Source organism: Neoarius graeffei, chromosome 12, assembly GCF_027579695.1.
Source record: "Neoarius graeffei isolate fNeoGra1 chromosome 12, fNeoGra1.pri, whole genome shotgun sequence".
NCBI classification, from domain to species: domain Eukaryota; kingdom Metazoa; phylum Chordata; class Actinopteri; order Siluriformes; family Ariidae; genus Neoarius; species Neoarius graeffei.
Genome location: NC_083580.1, coordinates 14,436,626 through 14,456,604, shown reverse-complemented (window position 1 = coordinate 14,456,604; position 19,979 = coordinate 14,436,626). Strand labels below are relative to the sequence as shown.

Genomic DNA, 19,979 nt, shown 5'->3' with positions numbered 1-19,979 from the left:
CACAATTGGTGGCTGACTAAATACTTTTTTGCCCCACTGTATAAACTCAAGTTGAGGAACTGGAAGAAACAGAATTCACACATCATGCTGACAGTGCTGCAATTTATACAGGTAGAATCCCCCCCGGGCGGCACGGTGGTGTAGTGGTTAGCGCTGTCGCCTCACAACAAGAAGGTCCGGGTTCGAACCCCGTGGCCGGCGAGGGCCTTTCTGTGCGGAGTTTGCATGTTCTCCCCGTGTCCGCGTGGGTTTCCCCCACAGTCCAAAGACATGCAGGTTAGGTTAACTGGTGACTCTAAATTGACCGTAGGTGTGAATGTGAGTGCGAATGGTTGTCTGTGTCTATGTGTCAGCCCTGTGATGACCTGGCGACTTGTCCAGGGTGTACCCCGCCTTTCGCCCGTAGTCAGCTGGGATAGGCTCCAGCTTGCCTGCGACCCTGTAGAACAGGATAAAGCGGCTAGAGATAATGAGATGAGATGAGAATCCCCCCCAAGAGTGTTTTCCAAGCATGGTGGTAGTATTCAGTTTTTATTAATAATAATAATAATAATCCACTTCTGGCTTAAGCCCCACCAATTCTGTGTGATAAATACAGAGATACAAATATTCGAAAAACTCAACATAGAAACACAGTGTCATGGAGTTACACCCCCGCTACACTGCTATAATCTTGTAATAACAATCAACCACTCATTTAATTTCATAAGTGTCTTGCTTTACATCTCAGTCATGTAATCCATAAAATACAACAGCCTGCATTATCAGCTTTAATCAATATAGACAGTGATGAAAGCCCTTCAGGTTTCCATTAGCGAATATGCCCACTGACTTTCACAGAACTCAGATACTCACCTTCATAAATAACACTGGGATAATATGGCTCCTGGAGTGCCATTTCAGCATGTTAAGCAAATATGTTCCTGCTGTAAGACATTCATAATTTGGATCTCGTTAGAAAAAAAAAAATGATCATAATATAAAAAAAAGTATTACAAATGTCTCCTATAGACAGGTCAGAAGATTGGAAAAAAAAATACTGCAATATACAATCATTTTTCATTAAGAAACCAAAAGATAAGCTAAGTGCACTTTATTAGTTTAATTAGTGTCTCACATATTAGTTTGTCAAATAACTGAATCCTCACTTTCCTAGCAGCACCAAAATCCTCCTTCATACTGAATCGACATTTCTTCCATAGACTGCATGGAAGAGTGCACATTTGTAAGTAAATGTCAAAGACTCTTCATGGTTGTACAATTTGTGACTAACACCATTTGCACACTAAATGTGACGATTTTAAAAATGTCAAATTGGCCAGGAGTGCAAAATTAAGGCAGCGAAGTGCGTTTTCCGTGCACGTCTTCAGTCATTACAGTTACAGCACAGTGGTATTTAAGAAAACAACAACAAAACAGCTATACTTGGTGGACGTGTAAGATTAGACTGTTAGTATGTTTAGACTCATTGGTAGAAGGGAATCAGACGTGAATGCTCTCGTCTTACTTGCATCAAGAAGAGTGAGAGCAAAGGCACTGCTGAAGACATAAAACATCTCGCAAAACGATTACATAAATGTAGAAAAAAAAAATTGCATTGATAGGCTTGCTTTTGGAGGATGCGGCAAACTTCACATTATATGCGGGTTGTGTCGGACTTCGGACAAGCTACAGCCCTGATCCGAGAGACGTTGTATTGAAACACCCAGGCAATTATGACTTCATGCGGACAGCTCTGTCGAATCTGAAATGGTCTTCGGCTATACCTGTGCTTTCACTGCGGTGTATTTGTAACGTAGTGGTTAAAAGTAAAAATGTACACGAAATACCTCAATACTCCAAAGCTGGGCTGTAAAACAGCATCTGTAACAGCTAAGATGTTCATAAATAAATGGTTCTGCTCCAACATGCTGTTACAAAGTGACGAGTGAGTGATCTTTAAATAATGAGCAGGTTGAGCAGTCCTTTCATTTGTGCTTTGAGGATGCTGCCCTTAAATGATTCACAGTGATCGGGGAAGAGAGTGTTGGTTATGCAAATCTCCCGCTAGACATTACTTCCTGCTCCGACACAGCATGAGGTGCAGGTCGTTATATTCCTTATAAAATATAAAATCTGCCCATGCCTGTCTGACAGCCAATGCATTTATGACCAAATGTCCCAATTCTTCATAAATCCTACTGTAGATAAGAAGCGGCAACCAAAAGGGACATTTTGGGAATGTTAAGTGTTGGTCTTAGTCCAGCCCAACAGTAGGAGGACAGAGGTCAGAGGTCATGGCTGACCGGTCAGTCTTGGCACACCTTTCTGGCTCTTAGAGCCTGAGAGTTATGAGGGCTTGCTGTGTGCTGTAGCTGAAAAGAACATACTCCACTCGAGTCTTCTGAATTAAGATGATTGTGAACCCTTTCCAGCTCTTCATCCTGAAAAAGACACAGCATGTTAAGAAACGTTAGGAGTTATCAAATATATTCGTTCATAGTAGGCTATGAATAAAGAGGAGTAAATACGATGCAGTTTTCAAGGTCATATTTATTTTATTTTTATTTATTAAAGGTCCCATGGCATGGTGGTTTGTTGATGCTTTAAACGGGCTCGTGGAGGTTTCCGGATGTTATATCCGCAGCCTTTCTCGAAATGAACCCTCGGCACGTAAATATAGCCTCCTGGGAGAAAGCCCCATTTCAGCGCTTTTCCCAGTGCGTCGTTTTGCTAATGAGAAGCAGGAGGCGGGGAAGGGTAGAGGGTGGGGGCGGGCCATGGGGGGAGGGGGAGGGGCTTGACCAAGCTGCGCGTGCACATACTCGCTGCTATCAGCGCCTGTAGCCACGCTGCTAAGACAAAACCCCGTTCTCCCTCGGACTCCTTTCGTAAACTCAACGTGACACAGAGAGTGAGAGTGTTCGGAGTGGTAGTTTACGAACGTATAATACCCTAGGCTTGAACACGCACTCCATAACCAAAGAGGATAGAAGCAGCAACTACAGCAACATATCGCTTATCCAACAGAAGACATGCATTGCGGAGCAATAGTCAAACATAAGCTCATAAGTTACAGTCAATTTCCAGACTAAACTCAGTTTAACAGAGCATGCTGCATGCTCTTTAGTTTTGTAGCACAGATTACCTGGCTAACTGCAGGAAGCGGTTAGCTGCACAGCTAATGTAGCCATTGCTAGGCTAACGCACCGATTTTAAAACACGGCAAAATGACCAGTTATACACTTACTTGTTCGGTGTTTGTGGCTGATGCGGCAGGGATGCTTGGTACGGACCCAGGCTTCAGTGACAGTTGATGTGCAAAACCTGCCCTGTACTGTCCCAAGTTGTGGAAACATTCCTCAGGAAAATGCTTCCGACAAACATACACCGTCTTAGGTAGACTCGACGGCGTATTATTGAAGTAAATAAAATTAAGCCACTGCGTCTTCAGGGGCTCTCCCGTCGGCAGTAAAAACAGACTCTTTTCTGTGTTGTCACATCCATGTACAGCGCAATTTCCATGTTTCGCTCGCTTAGGTGATGCCATGTTGTTGTGTCCTCTATGGTCTCCTCACTACAACTGGGCGGGCAATCCATACAGTGGGTGGGAATCCAGGGGGGGGGGGGGGGGAATCATCTCCCTTGCTGACGTAGTAAAGGGAAGAGCTTATCAACGCACTGTTTTGACACGCCATTCTCAAATGTTGGGCATAGTTTGGTTTACACATTATGAAACCCACTGGGGTGACTTAAGAGGGTCAGAGGAACTCATTTTAATGTTAAAAAACCTCAGAAAGTGAAAATTTCATGCCATGGGACCTTTAAATGAATTTGATTTTAGAAAATTATTGTGTTGGTGTGCATCAGTGGAGTCAGATTTAAATCATTAAAAGCATTTTTCTCCCTCATCAATTTTGCAAGTAACTAGACATTTATAATTGAAAAAAAAATGAAGTGCTAGAACTTTGTGGTTGAGAGAAAAAAAAAAATTTATTCACGATCTCAAGAGTTTTCCCAGGCCGCCACACAATTACCTAGATTTTAAGTGTCTTTGGTGACTTAACTTTTTTCGCAGAATATTTTAATTTTAAAGCTAGACGGTCTTTCGAGTTCAGAAAAATCAGTGAAATTTAGTTCCTTCTGAAATTTGGTTGTTGTGATCTGTTTATTTCTGTAATATCTCAAAATATCAGGCCATTCTGTGGCTGGGAAGTTATTTAATTTGAGGGGATTCCCAAGCAAATAATGTGCATGAAGTCGCTCGCTTCACGCAGTCAAGCAGACAGACGAAGTCCGTGTGCGCATGCGCAGGTTTACCTTTGACCGTGCACTGACTGTTACATCATTTTGTTGCTAAACGAACAGATGATCACACCGGAGGTGCTCACTTACCGCTGATATGTATTAATTTGGTCCTGCGTTTCCTTTCCTTCACAAATGACAACTTATTTTTTTCGCAGCCCGGTTTCCATCAAATCCTGCGCTCTGATTGGCTGGCGAGCGGGTCCGTATCCTACGATACGGACCCCAGTTACGGACCTCTGGTGACGACTCGCTCGTTGACAGCAACAAACATAATAGCATTTTTTGTCGACATTTACCTTGTTTTTATATAAGATTTATTTATAAGATTATCAAAAATCTTAATTTTTGCCAGCATTTCTCAGGAGAATAGCATTAATTTTACAGCATGGATAACAGTCTTCACAGCGAAAGCAAGTTTTACTACCCTGAGGAAGAAGAAATAAAAGAAAACATTTCAGGAGAAAGCTAAAAACCTGTAACTGTTGCCAACGCCAAGCAAAAACATGGCTGAATCCTGAATGACTCCTATTTGTATAAATAGGGGACTACATAGGCGGCAAAATGTAATTTTTTCCTGCCATGGAAGTGCACTTGTATACCGAGGAGGAAGCAATTTGCATTACAGCCGTGAATGAGGATTCAAAACGGCGGCTCGCCTCGGCTCGGTTTTCCCTTTCGGGCGCTCTCGTTTTCTGTTAGAATTTGGTAAAGAAAATAAATAAATATATTATTTACCAGCTTAAGGTCAGTCCGTATCGTGAAATACCGTGACCTCGGCCTTGAATACTGACCGAGGCCCAGAGGGCCTCGCTCAGTACTTTCAAGACCTCGGCCACGGTACAGTATTTCACCATACGGACCTCCCAGCTGGTAAATAAAATATGCGCCTTTTCTTCTCACCTTTCCGTCACTGTAGTCGGTCTTTCACGTTTCAGTCGCACACTCACATCCTCCATTGTTCTCTCCTGTTTCAAATCTCTATCCCACAATGCCTTGCGTGAACGGGGAAAGCCCACCACGTCATGCATGACGCCGTATCTTGTATTGCGTCACAGTGAAGCAAGAAAAAATAAATAAATAGCGGAGAATTTAGGGCCATGTGTCCCTAAATTCATTAGTTGTTCCATTTTTTTTTAAACTAATAAAACTGGAAGTCTGATTTGAATTCAGTAGCTTTCAGTCCACTAAACAAAAATAATCGGGTGTCGAGGAAAATTCTTATGACCTACACTTGAAAAATCTGAAAGACAGTACAGCTTTAAGCACCTCCGGTCAGATCTAATTCCAAAAGGACTTCTTATTCACTAAACAACGCTCACTTTGTAGGGTATACCTACTGTATAGGGTAATTTGCACTAAATGCATTTTTTGAGATTCAGCCACAGAAGCAAGCATATAAAAGTGAATTTTCTATTTTATTCCATCTAATTTTATTAATATTCTATCCAATTTAAAAAAAAAAAAAAACTGATAGAGCTAAAATAATGCAAAATAAAGTCCAACATGAATTCAATTTATTTGGAGTCGCATTCTATATTAAGTGACAATACTCATTTAGCCAAAAAGTTCAGGATGCGCATTTCAACTAAGAGTAAAACATGGACTCGAACACATGCATGCTTTTTTTTTTTTTTTTAAACTTTTGTATTCCTTGAACAGGGAAATATGTTCAGACAGCCCTAACGTAGTCTATTTTAAGAACTACTGTAGACGCTGTCATATTACCACCAGCCCTTAGAGCATACTTATTCCAATGCCAAAATTGAGCGAGTGTAAAATAAGGGAGGTGTGGTTGTGGATACACACAGTATCAGCAGTCAGTTCCTCCTCTGTGTGCTCACTGCAGTGGTGGGTGGGTTCTATGTCAGACAGAGCACTTCCCACCTGCTCCTCCTCATAATCAGTGTGATAGTCTGACTCCTCTGAGAGAGAGAGAGACACAGAGGCAAGTTATGTAGCTTATGGTTCTTTTACATAATCAAATTTTACATTACATTCTCCACTCAGTGAAGATCAATTTGCTGCACAGTATGCCAACTCGAGAGAGACATGCCAAACCCCTTAAAGCAGTCCATCAAAAAGCACCACGAATACCCGAAGGTCTCTTTAACATTCTCTCAATCTCTCTCTCCCACTTACCATCCATAAGTGCTTGTTTGACAGGTTCAATACGAGACACGATCTCTGCCAGGTCAGTGAAGGAGGCGTTTGGACAAGTCACCATCTAAAAGAAAGATCAAATGGATGATATGATCCAACTGCTGAACCAACTCCACTGACCTATAATTCACACCTGACACAAAACATCAGCTGAAAGGTCTTCACAGAGGACTCGAAGTATCGTCCTGTCCGTTCCAGAACTACTTCCACGATTCACTCTGAAGAATATTTAACTTTTTTGGTTTTTTTAAAAATACATTCTACTACTTTGACTCGTGCTTTTTATCCAAAGTGACCTACAACTAAGACAAGTTACAGATGAGCAAGTTGAGGCGGTAATGTCCTTGTTTACTGGCCCAAAACTGACAGATTTGAGACACTGGGATTTGAACTCATGACCGCTTGGGACCAGATGCTTCATATATCTTTTTTTTTTTAAAGAAGAAAATGACACATTGTTCTTGTATAGTGGTGTCTGCTGTCATGACGGCGCATATTTTGCCTTCACAGTCGAGCTGCGACATGAGACGAGAGGCCTCATGCCCAGTCTCAGTAGCCTGGGTCATCTCCAAGGCAACATTTCACCGCCCGGTGAGCAGCTGTGAGATTTCTTATGCTGGTCTTAAGAACATGGATCTGATCAATTACTCACATTGTTCCTGTTGGTGTTGTAGAACTCCTCTTGGCGCCTGTCCTTCAGCATCTTCTCCACCACTCCGCTCCTGCACCACACGTCAAACACGGTCTTCCCGTGCTGGTAGCCCACCTCCTGTCAACACAGTGAGGACACGTGCAGTAGATCAGACAGGACAGGCCTTCCTGCATGCTGTGCTGGCTAACGTTATAACTAGGGATGCACCGATACAGACAATCAGCCTAATACTGTGCTTATTTACTTGCACTTGTAAAAATCAATGCGACACCCACATGGTATGATGCGATGTGTGCATCGACGCATTAAACAACAAATGGCACAAAATGACAGCGATGTGGACATATTTATATGCAAGAACAGCAGACTGCTCGATGAAAACGCCAAGAGGAGCGACTACGGCATCTTTCTACAATACAAGCAACCTGATAAAACATCAGCATAGCTAGGAACACACAGCAGCAAGCCATGCTGAAGCAAATGCCAGCACCAGTGAAAACACCTCCCCAGGACTATATTGTTTTTGAAAACAGTGGATTCTGATGCAATGAAAACAGAAACGTACTTTAATTGCAACTGTACAGAACAGAAGAAAGAAAGGGAAAAAAAACCCACCACACCCACCTCGCTCTTCTCCACTACATACGGAGAAGATCCTACTTGATCCACTTCATTTAAAATCAACTCCTACCTTTTGAAAAATAAGCCTAGTAGCCTAAATGCTTTAAAGCTCTTTTCAAACTCGAAACCATAGTGGGTAGCTAACGCTACTAGAAAAGAAAGATTTCTACATTCTGTTTATTTGGCAAGATTATGCTAAAACATTTCTGAAAGGACTTCAGATAAGTTAACGTTATTCATGTTAGCGTAACTCTCTTTTTACATGTTAATTAACAGTGTCCAGGTTAACTAGCTATGTGTAAACGTTAGCCGTGGACAAGGCGATGGCAACTTGGCAGGAGAATCCATAAAAAGTCATTTGACTAACCAGACTGCATAGCTATTGCAACGTTATCGCTCGCTCTAAAAGCACAGACAACATTATTACAAGCTTTCTCTTGGAATAAAACGTTTACATACCTCAATATGCTTCCGCAGGTTGGATGGAGAGTTTTTGTAGACTGTGATGTGGTTCGTTTTCGGCAAACAAAGCAAACGTTTCAAACGAAATGAATCTTTAATCCTTTCAGTAAACTGAAACATGGGTTCTAGGTATGGCCATGGGTGCGTGCATTATTCCCCAGAAGAACCGCCTCCTTCCATTCAGCCATCAACTGATCAAGTTAAATAACGCTGCTGAGAAATCATCGAGTTTGAATTTATACAGTCTATGGGCGTGACGTGACCCTAGTGATTGGCTGTCTCAGTGTCGCCTGCGAAAAAACCAATCACGTTTTAGAAAAGAAAAGAAAAAACATCCACTTTCAAAGCTGCGTCATAGTAACGAGGACCTTGATAGAAAATGTAGTGGAGTGAAAAGTATGATATTTGCCTTTCAAATGTAGTGAAGTTAAAGTCATAAGTTTCCAAAAAAAAAAAAATAAAAAATAAATAAAAATAATAAAATCAAGTAAAGTACAGATACTCAAGTGTACTTAAAAGGGGTCATAGGCAAAGGTTTTCAATTTATGCACATTTGAAACTACATGTTAAAAAACCCTCTGTAATCTTCTGGTCCCAAGAAGTATTGTTAATAAGTAATAATTAAAATAAGTTAGTGCGGATCGCGGCGAATTTCTGTTCGGTGATTTTCGTGACCACTAGGTGCGTGACGTCATTCAAGACAAACAAAACCGCTTGAGTTGAGTCCACTTCAGTTTACTTACATTGCCGTTCAGCTTGAGTGCAGACGTGCGTTCAGGAATTTCCAAAGAAAAACCCTGCCTTATTGTTGTGCAGTGAACTGTAACAATGGGACCGGTTCAGGAAGAAGTTTTTACCTTTTTCCAAGACAGGAGAAGAGGCAGAGAGAGTGGATTGGCTTTTTCCAAAAGAGGAGATGAGGCAGAGAGAGTGGATTGTGCACGTGAAGCCAGAGGGTTGGCTTTTTCCGAAAGAGGAGAAGAGGCAGAGAGAGTGGATTGGCTTTTTCCAAAAGAGGAGATGAGGCAGAGAGAGCGGATTGTGCACGTGAAGCCAGAGGGTTGGCTTTTTCCGAAAGAGGAGAAGAGGTAGAGAGAGTGGATTGTGCACATGAAACAAAAATCAAGCAGTCAAAGAGGAAACGGAGCAGCAACGCTCAAGCAAAAAGGAGAAGATTGGAGGTAAACATTTTTACTTTTGCTTGCAATTGACAAGTCAAGAATCCTGAGGAATCCTGTACAATCATTATGGAAATGAGACAAAGGGACATTTCCTCGCTTAGAGTAGGCTATAAATAGTATAATGCCACGGATGGCAGGCTAATGTGGCCTACCGGCGCACTGTTAAGTAATCGTTCCCTATATCCACTAGGGAGGGCGGTTTAATTATTCTTCAAAAGGGCTCTTATTTAGCATTATAACAAAAGTAAGAATTTATCATAACTACCAGGATAAATCGTTTGGGCGCGAGTCTTGTTGAGGTCTGGGGTCACCGCGATCAGAGTCGGCCGAGTCGCTGTCCAATTCCGAGGCTGCACGGTCAAACCAGTGACCCACATTCACAAAGTGCTTCGCAAGAGCCATAGGTTCATACATTGTATGGTTTCACCTCTCGATATTCAATTTGGAGGAGTTCCTACTTCAAAATTGCTATAGCTTTCAGACATTTTACACAACCTCTCACGACCAAAGTCCGTACACGTGTGCTCGGTTCGCAAGTAAACACAGAATTGCTCCCAGTCTGTATGGCTTAAATGACGTCACGACGACAGTCCCCTGGCGGTGAAGGTGCACATACAGTGGGGCAAAAAAGTATTTAGTCAGTCACCAATTGTGCGAGTTCTCCCACTTAAAAAGATGAGAGAGGCCTGTAATTTTCATCATAGGTATACCTCAACTATGAGAGACAAAATGAGAACAAACAAAACAAAAAAAACAGAAAATCACATTGTCTGATTTTTAAAGAATTTATTTGCAAATAAGTATTTGGTCAATAACAAAAGTTAATCTCAATACTTTGTTATATACCCTTTGTTGGCAATGACAGAGGTCAAACATTTTCTGTAAGTCTTCACGAGGTTTTCACACACTGTTGCTGGTATTTTGGCCCATTCCTCCATGCAGATCTCCTCTAGAGCAGTGATGTTTTGGGGCTGTCGCTGGGCAACACGGACTTTCAACTCCCTCCAAAGATTTTCTATGGGGTTGAGATCTGGAGACTGGCTAGGCCACTCCAGGACCTTCTTACAAAGCCACTCCTTCGTTGCCCGGGCAGTGTGTTTGGGATCATTGTCATGCTGAAAGACCCAGCCAAGTTTCATCTTCAACGCCCTTGCTGATGGAAGGAGGTTTTCACTCAAAATCTCACAATACATGGCCCCATTCATTCTTTCCTTTACATGGATCAGTCGTCTTGGTCCCTTTGCAGAAAAACAGCCCCAAAGCATGATGTTTCCACCCCCATGCTTCACAGTAGGTATGGTGTTCTTTGGATGCAACTCAGCATTCTTTCTCCTCCAAACATGACAAGTTGAGTTTTTACCAAAAAGTTCTATTTTGGTTTCATCTGACCATATGGCATTCTCCCAATCCTCTTCTGGATCATCCAAATGCTCTCTAGCAAACTTCAGATGGGCCTGGACATGTACCGGCTTAAGCAGGGGGACACGTCTGGCACTGCAGGATTTGAGTCCCTGGCGGCGTAGTGTCTTACTGATGGTAGCCTTTGTTGCTTTGGTCCCAGCTCTCTGCAGGTCATTCACTAGGTCCCCTCGTGTGGTTCTGGGATTTTTGCTCACCATTCTTGTGATCATTTTGACCCCACGGGGTGAGATCTTGCGTGGAGCCCCAGATCGAGGGAGATTATCAGTGGTCTTGTATGTCTTCCATTTTCTAATAATTGCTCCCACAGTTGATTTCTTCACACCAAGCTGCTTACCTATTGCAGATTCAGTCTTCCCAGCCTGGTGCAGGTCTACAATTTTGTTTCTGGTGTCCTTTGACAGCTCTTTGGTCTTGGCCATAGTGGAGTTTGGAGTGTGACTGTTTGAGGTTGTGGACAGGTGTCTTTTATACTGATAACGAGTTCAAACAGGTGCCATTAATACAGGTAACGAGTGGAGGACAGAGGAGCCTCTTAAAGAAGTTGTTACAGGTCTGTGAGAGCCAGAAATCTTGCTTGTATGTAGGTGACCAAATACTTATTTTACTGAGGAATTTACGAATTAATTCATTAAAAATCCTGCAATGTGATTTCCTGGATTCTTTCCCCCCATTCTGTCTCTCATAGTTGAAGTGTACCTATGATGAAAATTACAGGCCTCTCTCATCTTTTTAAGTGGGAGAACTTGCACAATTGGTGGCTGACTAAATACTTTTTTGCCCCACTGTAAGTGAGATGTAAACAAACCTTCAGAAATTGGGCCAAACAGTATATTTTAATCGTTTTATTCAATTTTAGGGTGCAAATTAGACACCAGGAAGATTGAATTCGCTTTTTGGGTCGTTCTTCTAGACAATAAAATTGATATTCTACATTTCACCTCTGACCATTGCCTATGGCCTTTAAGTACAGTACTCAAGTAAATGTACTTCATTACTGTCCATCTCTGGTATCAATGCATCCCTAATGTAGCCAAAGAGCAAATGAGGGGCTAAAATTGGGGAGGAGGAGTTTGGATTGGATAGAAAAGAAAGCTAGAACATAAAGAAAAATCACACAGGAAGACACTCACAGCAATTTCATCAAACTTGCCGAACTCCAGAGTGCGATATCTGTTGATGGGAGGTCTGATGTATTCACAATAATCGCTGTTCTTGACCAGTTCCAGCTGCCTCACACAGCACACGTATGCTAGGCGAGACTGGATCTCGGCCATGTTCAACACCTAAACATGCATGAAAGCAAAACCCTGTGAAATGAGTGGCCGGAGAGGTCATTTCAATTTTATTTTACACCTTGCTGAATTGCAGTTGCCCTTACTTTGACTTTCTCTGCCAGAGGGTTAAGCCGTTTCCATAGCAGCCACCAGCCAGATAAGGCATCTCCATAGTTGGTTAGATTGGTTTCGTCTTGGCTGCCCACATCAATGGCTATCACAACTTTAGCTCCCATGGACCGTGCCACATCAGCTAAAACACAAGACAAAAAAAAAAAAAACATGGCAATAAAGCACAACACCAAGGACATGCTGCAGCAGACGACACCTTTCAGGCGAGTTCAAATTAAATAAAGACTAAAACAGTGTCGGTGACATTTAACACGAGCAAGAAACAAAATCAATAATATCCTAACACAATTCTGAGCAAAGCCTCCATTTGTAAGTCTGGGCATTTTATACCACATCAAAACCATTAGACAGATGAACAAACGTAGACTCAAATATATGGGACTGGGAGAGACGAACCTGGCAGGTTGTTGATATAACCTCCATCCATTAAAAGGTGTCCATCTTTGGGGTCACACAGAGGAGGAAGATAACCAGACAGAGACATGCTCGCACGAACATATCTCCACAGAGAGCCTGAAAAACAGAGGAGGGAAAAAGAGGTTCATGTTGGGCCACTCAATAAAATGGTGTGGGTGGCAAACCAGCAGAATTCTAACCAACCGTCAGTGTGTACTCTCATGGTCGAAGCAGTGATGTCAGTGGTGATGTTGAAATAAGGGATCCACAGATCCTGCAAAGAATCAAAGAAGATAAAGAGAAAATTAGTGGAGGTTCATACGAAACCCATTTCTATAAGCATCTGTGACCAGTCAGCATGCCCTCCTACCTCGATTTGCTTATTTTTGAAGACCGCATTGATGCTGGAGTTAAAGGATGCTCCAGAGAACATGGAGGTGATGGGGTAGGTTAGATCCAAAATCTTTTTGAAAACTGAAGTCATCTCCTTTAAATACAAGTAAAAAGAAGGAGACAGTGAATCAACACATGCTTACTCAAAGTGGGGTCTTTGAAGCTTAGCAAAGGAGCCGCAATTTTTTTTTCTTTAAATAGGCATTCCAGTTTTGTGAACAGTGGTAAAAATCACAACCTGCAATTCATACAAGTCAAATAAAAACCTTAAAGTGCTGATGACACGTTTTTGACATCTTTGGCGATGTTTTATAACATAAAAAGTAATTCCCAATGATCCATATATTAATTCACGAAGGCGCCTATTTTACAAGTTATGATAAAAAACGCGGCTATTTGGGCAAATTTGACGGGGCTGCAGCACCCAGGAGACGAAAGAAGAGGAGGAGCTATATGACGTCAGCGAAAGAACCTTCCTCCTAACTTACCAGTTTGTTGTTGATGCGACAGGTGTTCAGTTTCATTCATTCATTCATACATACATACATATACACACACACACACACACACACACACACACACACACACATACATACATAGTTATTATGCCTTCGCGTTGTGTTGCCGGCTTTTGCTCCAAAACCTACAAGGATGGGGTAAAGTTTATTCAAGTTTCCCAGAGATCCCGAGCTGCATGCGAAGTGGGTGAAGCAAGTCAGGCGCACTCGTGACAAGTGGGAGCCCTCACCAACATCCGTCCTGTGCTCTGAACACTTCGATTTGGATTGTTTTGACACCCTTCCCAGCTTAAAAGAATCTCTTGGGTGTTCAGTTCAGCACAAACGTGTGTTACTACCATCAGCAGTGCCTACACAGTGTTGCCAGATTGGGAGGTTTCCCGCCCAGTTGAGCGGTTTCAAGTGCATTTTGGTGGGTTTTGAACATATTTTGGGCTGGAAAACGTCAGCAGTATCTGTTGCCAGATACTGCTGACGTTTTCCAGCCCAAAATATGTTCAAAACCCACCAAAATGCACTTGAAACCGCCCAACTGGGCGGGAAACCTCCCAATCTGGCAACACTGCCAGTATTCCGGAGGGGGTCTACTAGTAGCTATGCCGGATCCAAAGACAGTCCTCCTGTCAGAACATGTGTTGTGAAACAACATAAGATAAAGGTACGTAGAGCTATAGATTCTACATGATAATCATAAATGTAAATCATAAAGTCGGCGTGATATCAATCATGTATTTGCTTGTGAAAGCTTGCGGCTTTCATGTAACTGCCGCCTAGCAACGAGAGGCAAAGGGTAAAGAGGGTAGGCTATCATAGATTCTATTCGGAAGAGATCAACACAATTCTAGACTCCCAGAAGAGGAAGAGCTAGCACTAGAGTGTTCACCGGCGTTTTCATGCGCCGTTTCCATTGAGTAGAACAGCCAGTGAACCGCAGCGTGTTCTCCCGCTGACGTCACAACATGGCCGCGAGCCACGGACCCAGTTTTCTTGCGCTGTGCAATTAAAAGTTGGATATTTGCGTAACAACAGCTTCTTTTCATGTAATTATAACAGAAATCTAACATGTTTGCCATGTTGTATAGTTTATTTAAGAAATTGCATAGAGTCATGTTCATGTCATCAGCCCTTTAATTGTTTTATTTTGCCTTGTTTATTGCAAACTGGTATCATAAAAGAAGCGCACCGTTTCTCTACATAAAGCCTCACCTCACAACCCGCTGTACGTGCTGCTACGGTAAAAAATTTGGCAAAACCATGCTTGAGACTTGCGTGTGTTCAGCGCCGTAGAAGGTCGCAGACTGGCCGTGGAGACTTTTGGTCCTGTACATGCAAATTCTACGGGTCTTGCGACAAATAAAGAACGCATACACTACGTACGGGACCCATACTCCTTTTGTACACCTGAACCAAGTCAGCAGCGCGGCTAGTAGGGGCTTTTTGCAATGACAGCAAGACGCATGAGTGACGCACGGTCATTGTACGAGTGACGTGCCTTAACTTCCATTTCATTGAATGCAAGTGTTCCTCCACTTAAAGGGGCCAGCTCGTCATCTCCTAGATACCTTCTTGGGAGCAAACCTAGACCTTACAAGACAACCATAAATAAAAAAAAATAAAAAATAAATTTCACTTTCAGAGCCTAATCTAGGAATTTGAAAATAGGGGACAGATCCCTCACTAGTTGTAGAAACAGGGGACAGAAAATATTAACATGGGTAAAAATATCCCTCATTTGTTCCAGTTAGTGGGGACAGAAAAATAAGTAATACATTGGTAGATATTTTCAAGAGTACAGTTAGGTCCATATATATTTGGACACTGACAAATTTTGTTTTTTTACCTGTTTACTGAAACATATTCAGGTTATAGTTATATAATGGACATGGACATAAAGTCCAGACTTTCAGCTTTCATTTGAGGGTATCCACATTAAAATTGGATGAAGGGTTTAGGAGTTTCAGCTCCTTAACATGTGCCACCCTGTTTTTAAAGGGACCAAAAGTAATTGGACAATTGACTCAAAGGCTATTTCATGGGCAGGTGTGGGCAATTCCTTCGTTATGTCATTCTCAATTAAGCAGATAAAAGGCCTGGAGTTGACTTGAGGTGTGGTGCTTGCATTTGGAAGATTTTGCTGTGAAGAAAACATGCGGTCAAAGGAGCTCTCCATGCAGGTGAAACAAACCATCCTTAAGCTGCGAAAACAGAAAAAAACCATCCAAGAAATTGCTACAATATTAGGAGTGGCAAAATCTACAATTTGGTACATCCTGAGAAAGAAAGAAAGCACTGGTGAACTCATCAGTGCAAAAAGACCTGGATGCCCACAGAAGACAACAGTGGAGGATCGCAGAATAATTTCCATGGTGAAGAGAAACCCCTTCACAACAGCCAACCAAGTGAACAACACTCTCCAGGAGGTCGGTGTATCAATATCCAAATCTACCATAAAGAGAAGACTGCATGAAAGTAAATACAGAGGGTTCACTGCACGGTGCAAGCCACTCATAAGCCTCAAGAATAAAAAGGCTAGATTGGACTTTGCTAAAAAAAAAACATCTAAAAAAGCCAGCACAGTTCTGGAAGAACATTCTTTGGACAGAGGAAACCAAGATCAACCTCTACCAGAATGATGGAAAGAAAAAAGTATGGTGAAGGCGTGGTACAGCTCATGATCCAAAGCATACCACATCATCTGTAAAACACGGCGGAGGCAGTGTGATGGCTTGGGCATGAATGGCTGCCAGTGGCACTGGGTCACTAGTGTTTATTGATGATGTGACACAGGACAGAAGCAGTCGGAGGAATTCTGAGGTATTCAGAGACATACTGTGTGCTCAAATCCAGCCAAACTGATTGGTCGGCATTTTATAATACAGATGGACAATGACCCAAAACATAAAGCCAAAGCAACCCAGGAGTTTATTAAAGCAAAGAAGTGGAATATTCTTGAATGGCCAAGTCAGTCACCTGATCTCAACCCAATTGAGCATGCATTTCACTTGTTAAAGACTAAACTTCAGACAGAAAGGCCCACAAACAGACAGCAACTGAAAACCACTGCAGTAAAGGCCTGGCAGAGCATTAAAAAGGGGGAAACACAGCGTCTAGTGATGTCCATGAGTTCAAGACTTCAGGCAGTCATTGCCAACAAAGGGTTTTCAACCAAGTATTAGAAATGAACATTTTATTTACAATTATTTAATTTGTCCAATTACTTTTGAGCCCCTGAAATGAAGGGATTGTGTTTAAAAAATGCTTTAGTTCCTCACATTTTTATGCAATCATTTTGTTCAACCCACTGAATTAAAGCTGAAAGTCTGAACTTCAACTGCATCTGAATTGTTTTGTTCAAAATTCATTGTGGTTATGTACACAAAATGTTGTCTCTGTCCAAATATTTATGGACCTAACTGTACATCTATAAACAGAACAGTTTTATTAATCTTTACTTTTAGAATATCATTAACATAATACTAATTTTAACTTTCAACAAGAAAAATTAAACAAAATCACTCAAAAAAAAAAAAACTAGCAATCATGTAGAATGTGTAAGATTACCAGGACTACAAAAATGCAGAAAAATAGGCTTTACTTATCCAAATGCACCTGTTGGTTCAAAAGTTAAAGTGCAGAGAACCTCACAGCACAACATGAATTTACCTTAAAATATAATATAAATGCCTCAGCTTTCATGTAAGAAAAAAAAAAAAAAAAACACTAATACTAGTACTGTGTGCAGGCAGTCTCTCCTGAAGACTAAATTAAACAATAATTATAAACTAAAAATAAATGGCTCAGGCTTCATAGAAGAAAAAAAACAATTTGAACAGAATCTCACAGTATGATGCTGAAGCTGCCTAAACAATGGAAAATAAAATACCATTTTGGCAAAAATGTTGGCATCCATTAATTTCTTGTATTAAGTTAAAAAAAAAATAATAATAAAGTGCACACAGTGCTTCACTGTAAACATAACACTTTCAGTAACAGAATTTAAGCCTATATAAAACACTGACTCGCACATCATGCAGTGTTGCCAGATACTGCTGACGTTTTCCAGCCCAAAATATGTTCAAAAGCCGCCAAAATCCACTTAAAACCGCCCAATCTGGCAACACTGCGCACATGCTGCTTCTCTTGAACGTATACACGGAAGTAAGGCGGAAGGTAGTTTGTCGATGTCACCGCAAGACGACGCCAACGATTGGTCAAATTTGCGGGAAAGTTGCGGTGATTGGTTAGAATTGCAACACCGCCCTGAATTCGCGGGGATTGGTTGAATTTGCGTTGATGTTGCAAATCGCAAAATCCTGGAGGGTCTGAATGTTATGTTTGGATGAGACAGAACGATATGCCATGTGCTTTTGGGTATTTTTAAAACACTTCACACGATTGGTTGAGATACACTGTCTTCCGGTTCAGTGACCAATGATATAATAGTTCACAGAACTGTTTTACCCGCTAAATAAACCATTCGGAATACTTTGGTCCTTTCCGATATTTTCCGATTGGTGTGTAAACAACGCTATATTTACCGCAGTGCTTGCTAGCTGGTGCTGACAAATTGATACAAGATTCAGTAAAACGCGACTACACGCTCTCTACTTATAAATGCGCGACAAAATGAATAGATACGCGATATCACTCTCGTGCCCAAAAAGTGGATGTGCGACAGACAGATAAAAAAACGCGCATTATACGCCCTAGATTAGGCTCTGACTTTATTTTTTGCGTTTCATGCATTACATGTGCAGCATACAGAGCCACCTGCTCAAAGGCTTTGTGACTACAGTTGGTGATGCAGGTGACCTGTCCTCCAAAGCTGGAAAGCTCCAATCTCTCTGATCTTATTGCCAATCATCTCTTCTACCATGGTGAGCGTATTTTTCTTCCATTCCAAATTTGACTTAATTCAATGTCAGGATCATGAATAAGTCAAGCCACACAAGCGGGTAATTCAGTATTGACACCCTGACTTATGGTCAATCTTTTTGTTTTTGCCAGCAAACGCAAGGCCCTGGTCACACTATAGCTCGCGATGGGTTTGCAAATACTTGGGGATGAAAAACTCGTAGCATCACCACCAATTGTGTGATGCACGGCAGATGTTGATTTTTGGTGCATCTCCACCTCATGAGTGGCCAAAAATGTCGTAGCCTGATTTGAAATATGGTGGCGATGTTTTCGTTGGCAAACTAAGCGGCGAATACTTGCATATGGGTTTGGGAATACTTCCCGACGCTCGGGGAACCTTTGTTGAGCCTCTTGGAGATGTGTTTGTCTTGAATCCATGTCGCCGATGCTCACAGGAGCCACATCAACACAGCGGCTCGGTATAACCTAACCTTCGCCGAGACGTAAATGCACTTTTTAAATTCGGAGATCCTTCAGAGTGCGTTGTGCGTGCTGGGGACCCTTATACCGTAGGAAACACCTGATGCCGATTTGTGTGCCATCAGCATGCACATAGAAGGACGCTATTTTCACAGAGACTTTGCGAAGTATTCGGTCATGTACGCGGCGGTAGATGGATGCAAGTGCAGGAAGGAGCAATTATTAGCAGGCGCGATATTGAAAAACACAAAACGTGAGGCAAGGTCAGAGTAATAAAGCACAAAGCAGGGTCATAAAGTAGTTTTTTTTTTTTCACGGTCCGGTTTCCATCAAATCCCGCGCTCTGATTGGCTGGCAAGCAGGTCCGTATCCTACAGTATGGACCCCGGTTACGGACCTCTGGCGATTCGCTTGTTCACAACGAACATAGTAGCAATTTTTGTCAACATTTATTTTCGCATTTCTCAGGAGAACAGCATTAATAGCGATAACAGTGTTCACAGTGAAAGCGAGTTTTACTACCCTGAGGAAGACAAAATTAAAACATTTCAGGAGAAAGCTAAAAACCTGTAACTTGCTAACACCGAGCAAAAACATGGCTGAATCCTGAATGACTCAATTTTGCATAAATATGGGACTACATAGGCGGCAAAATGTAGTTTTTTTTTTTTCCTGCCATGGAAGTGCACTTGCATACCGAGGAGAAAGCAATTTGCATTACAGCCATGAATGAGGATTCAAAACGATGTCAAACCGTGACCTCGGCCTTGAATACTGACCTCGGCCCAGAGGGCCTCGGTCAGTACTTTCAAGACCTCGGTCACGGTATTTCACAATACGGACCTCCCAGTTGGTAAATAACATATGTATTTAACCAGAGTCATAAACCTGGTGAGAAAGAAACATGACAGTAATAATGATATTTCGTAAAGCCTCTGTGAAAACTGCGTCCTTATATGTGTGTGCTGATTGCCCTCAAATCAATATCAGGTGTTTCCCATAACGGCTGGGTCCCAAGAACGCACACAACACACTCCGTGAGCGAGCATGGCCACTCGAGCTGTGCCCAGCTCGAACACGTGAAGGCGTGACAGTCAAGTGTTCACCTGCTGTGTGACCACAACTTTTAGCTCACCTGTAGTCA

At 42.0% G+C, this 19,979-nt stretch overlaps 1 protein-coding gene across 1 annotated transcript in view; it reads right to left on the bottom strand.

Annotated features, from left to right (window-relative positions):
• Nucleotides 1-515: 515 nt before the first annotated feature.
• Nucleotides 516-19,979, bottom strand: part of pnpla7a (patatin-like phospholipase domain containing 7a) — an 82,885-nt gene continuing 63,421 nt past the window's right edge. Inside the window, exons 29-37 of the mRNA XM_060935564.1 lie at nucleotides 12,958-13,074; nucleotides 12,792-12,861; nucleotides 12,588-12,704; nucleotides 12,164-12,312; nucleotides 11,916-12,068; nucleotides 7,100-7,216; nucleotides 6,427-6,511; nucleotides 6,094-6,209; nucleotides 516-2,423 (exon numbers count right to left, since the gene is read on the bottom strand). Of these exons, the coding sequence (XP_060791547.1) occupies nucleotides 2,289-2,423; nucleotides 6,094-6,209; nucleotides 6,427-6,511; nucleotides 7,100-7,216; nucleotides 11,916-12,068; nucleotides 12,164-12,312; nucleotides 12,588-12,704; nucleotides 12,792-12,861; nucleotides 12,958-13,074 (1,059 nt within the window). The 3' untranslated portion in view covers nucleotides 516-2,288. The remainder of the gene's footprint in view (nucleotides 2,424-6,093; nucleotides 6,210-6,426; nucleotides 6,512-7,099; nucleotides 7,217-11,915; nucleotides 12,069-12,163; nucleotides 12,313-12,587; nucleotides 12,705-12,791; nucleotides 12,862-12,957; nucleotides 13,075-19,979) is intronic.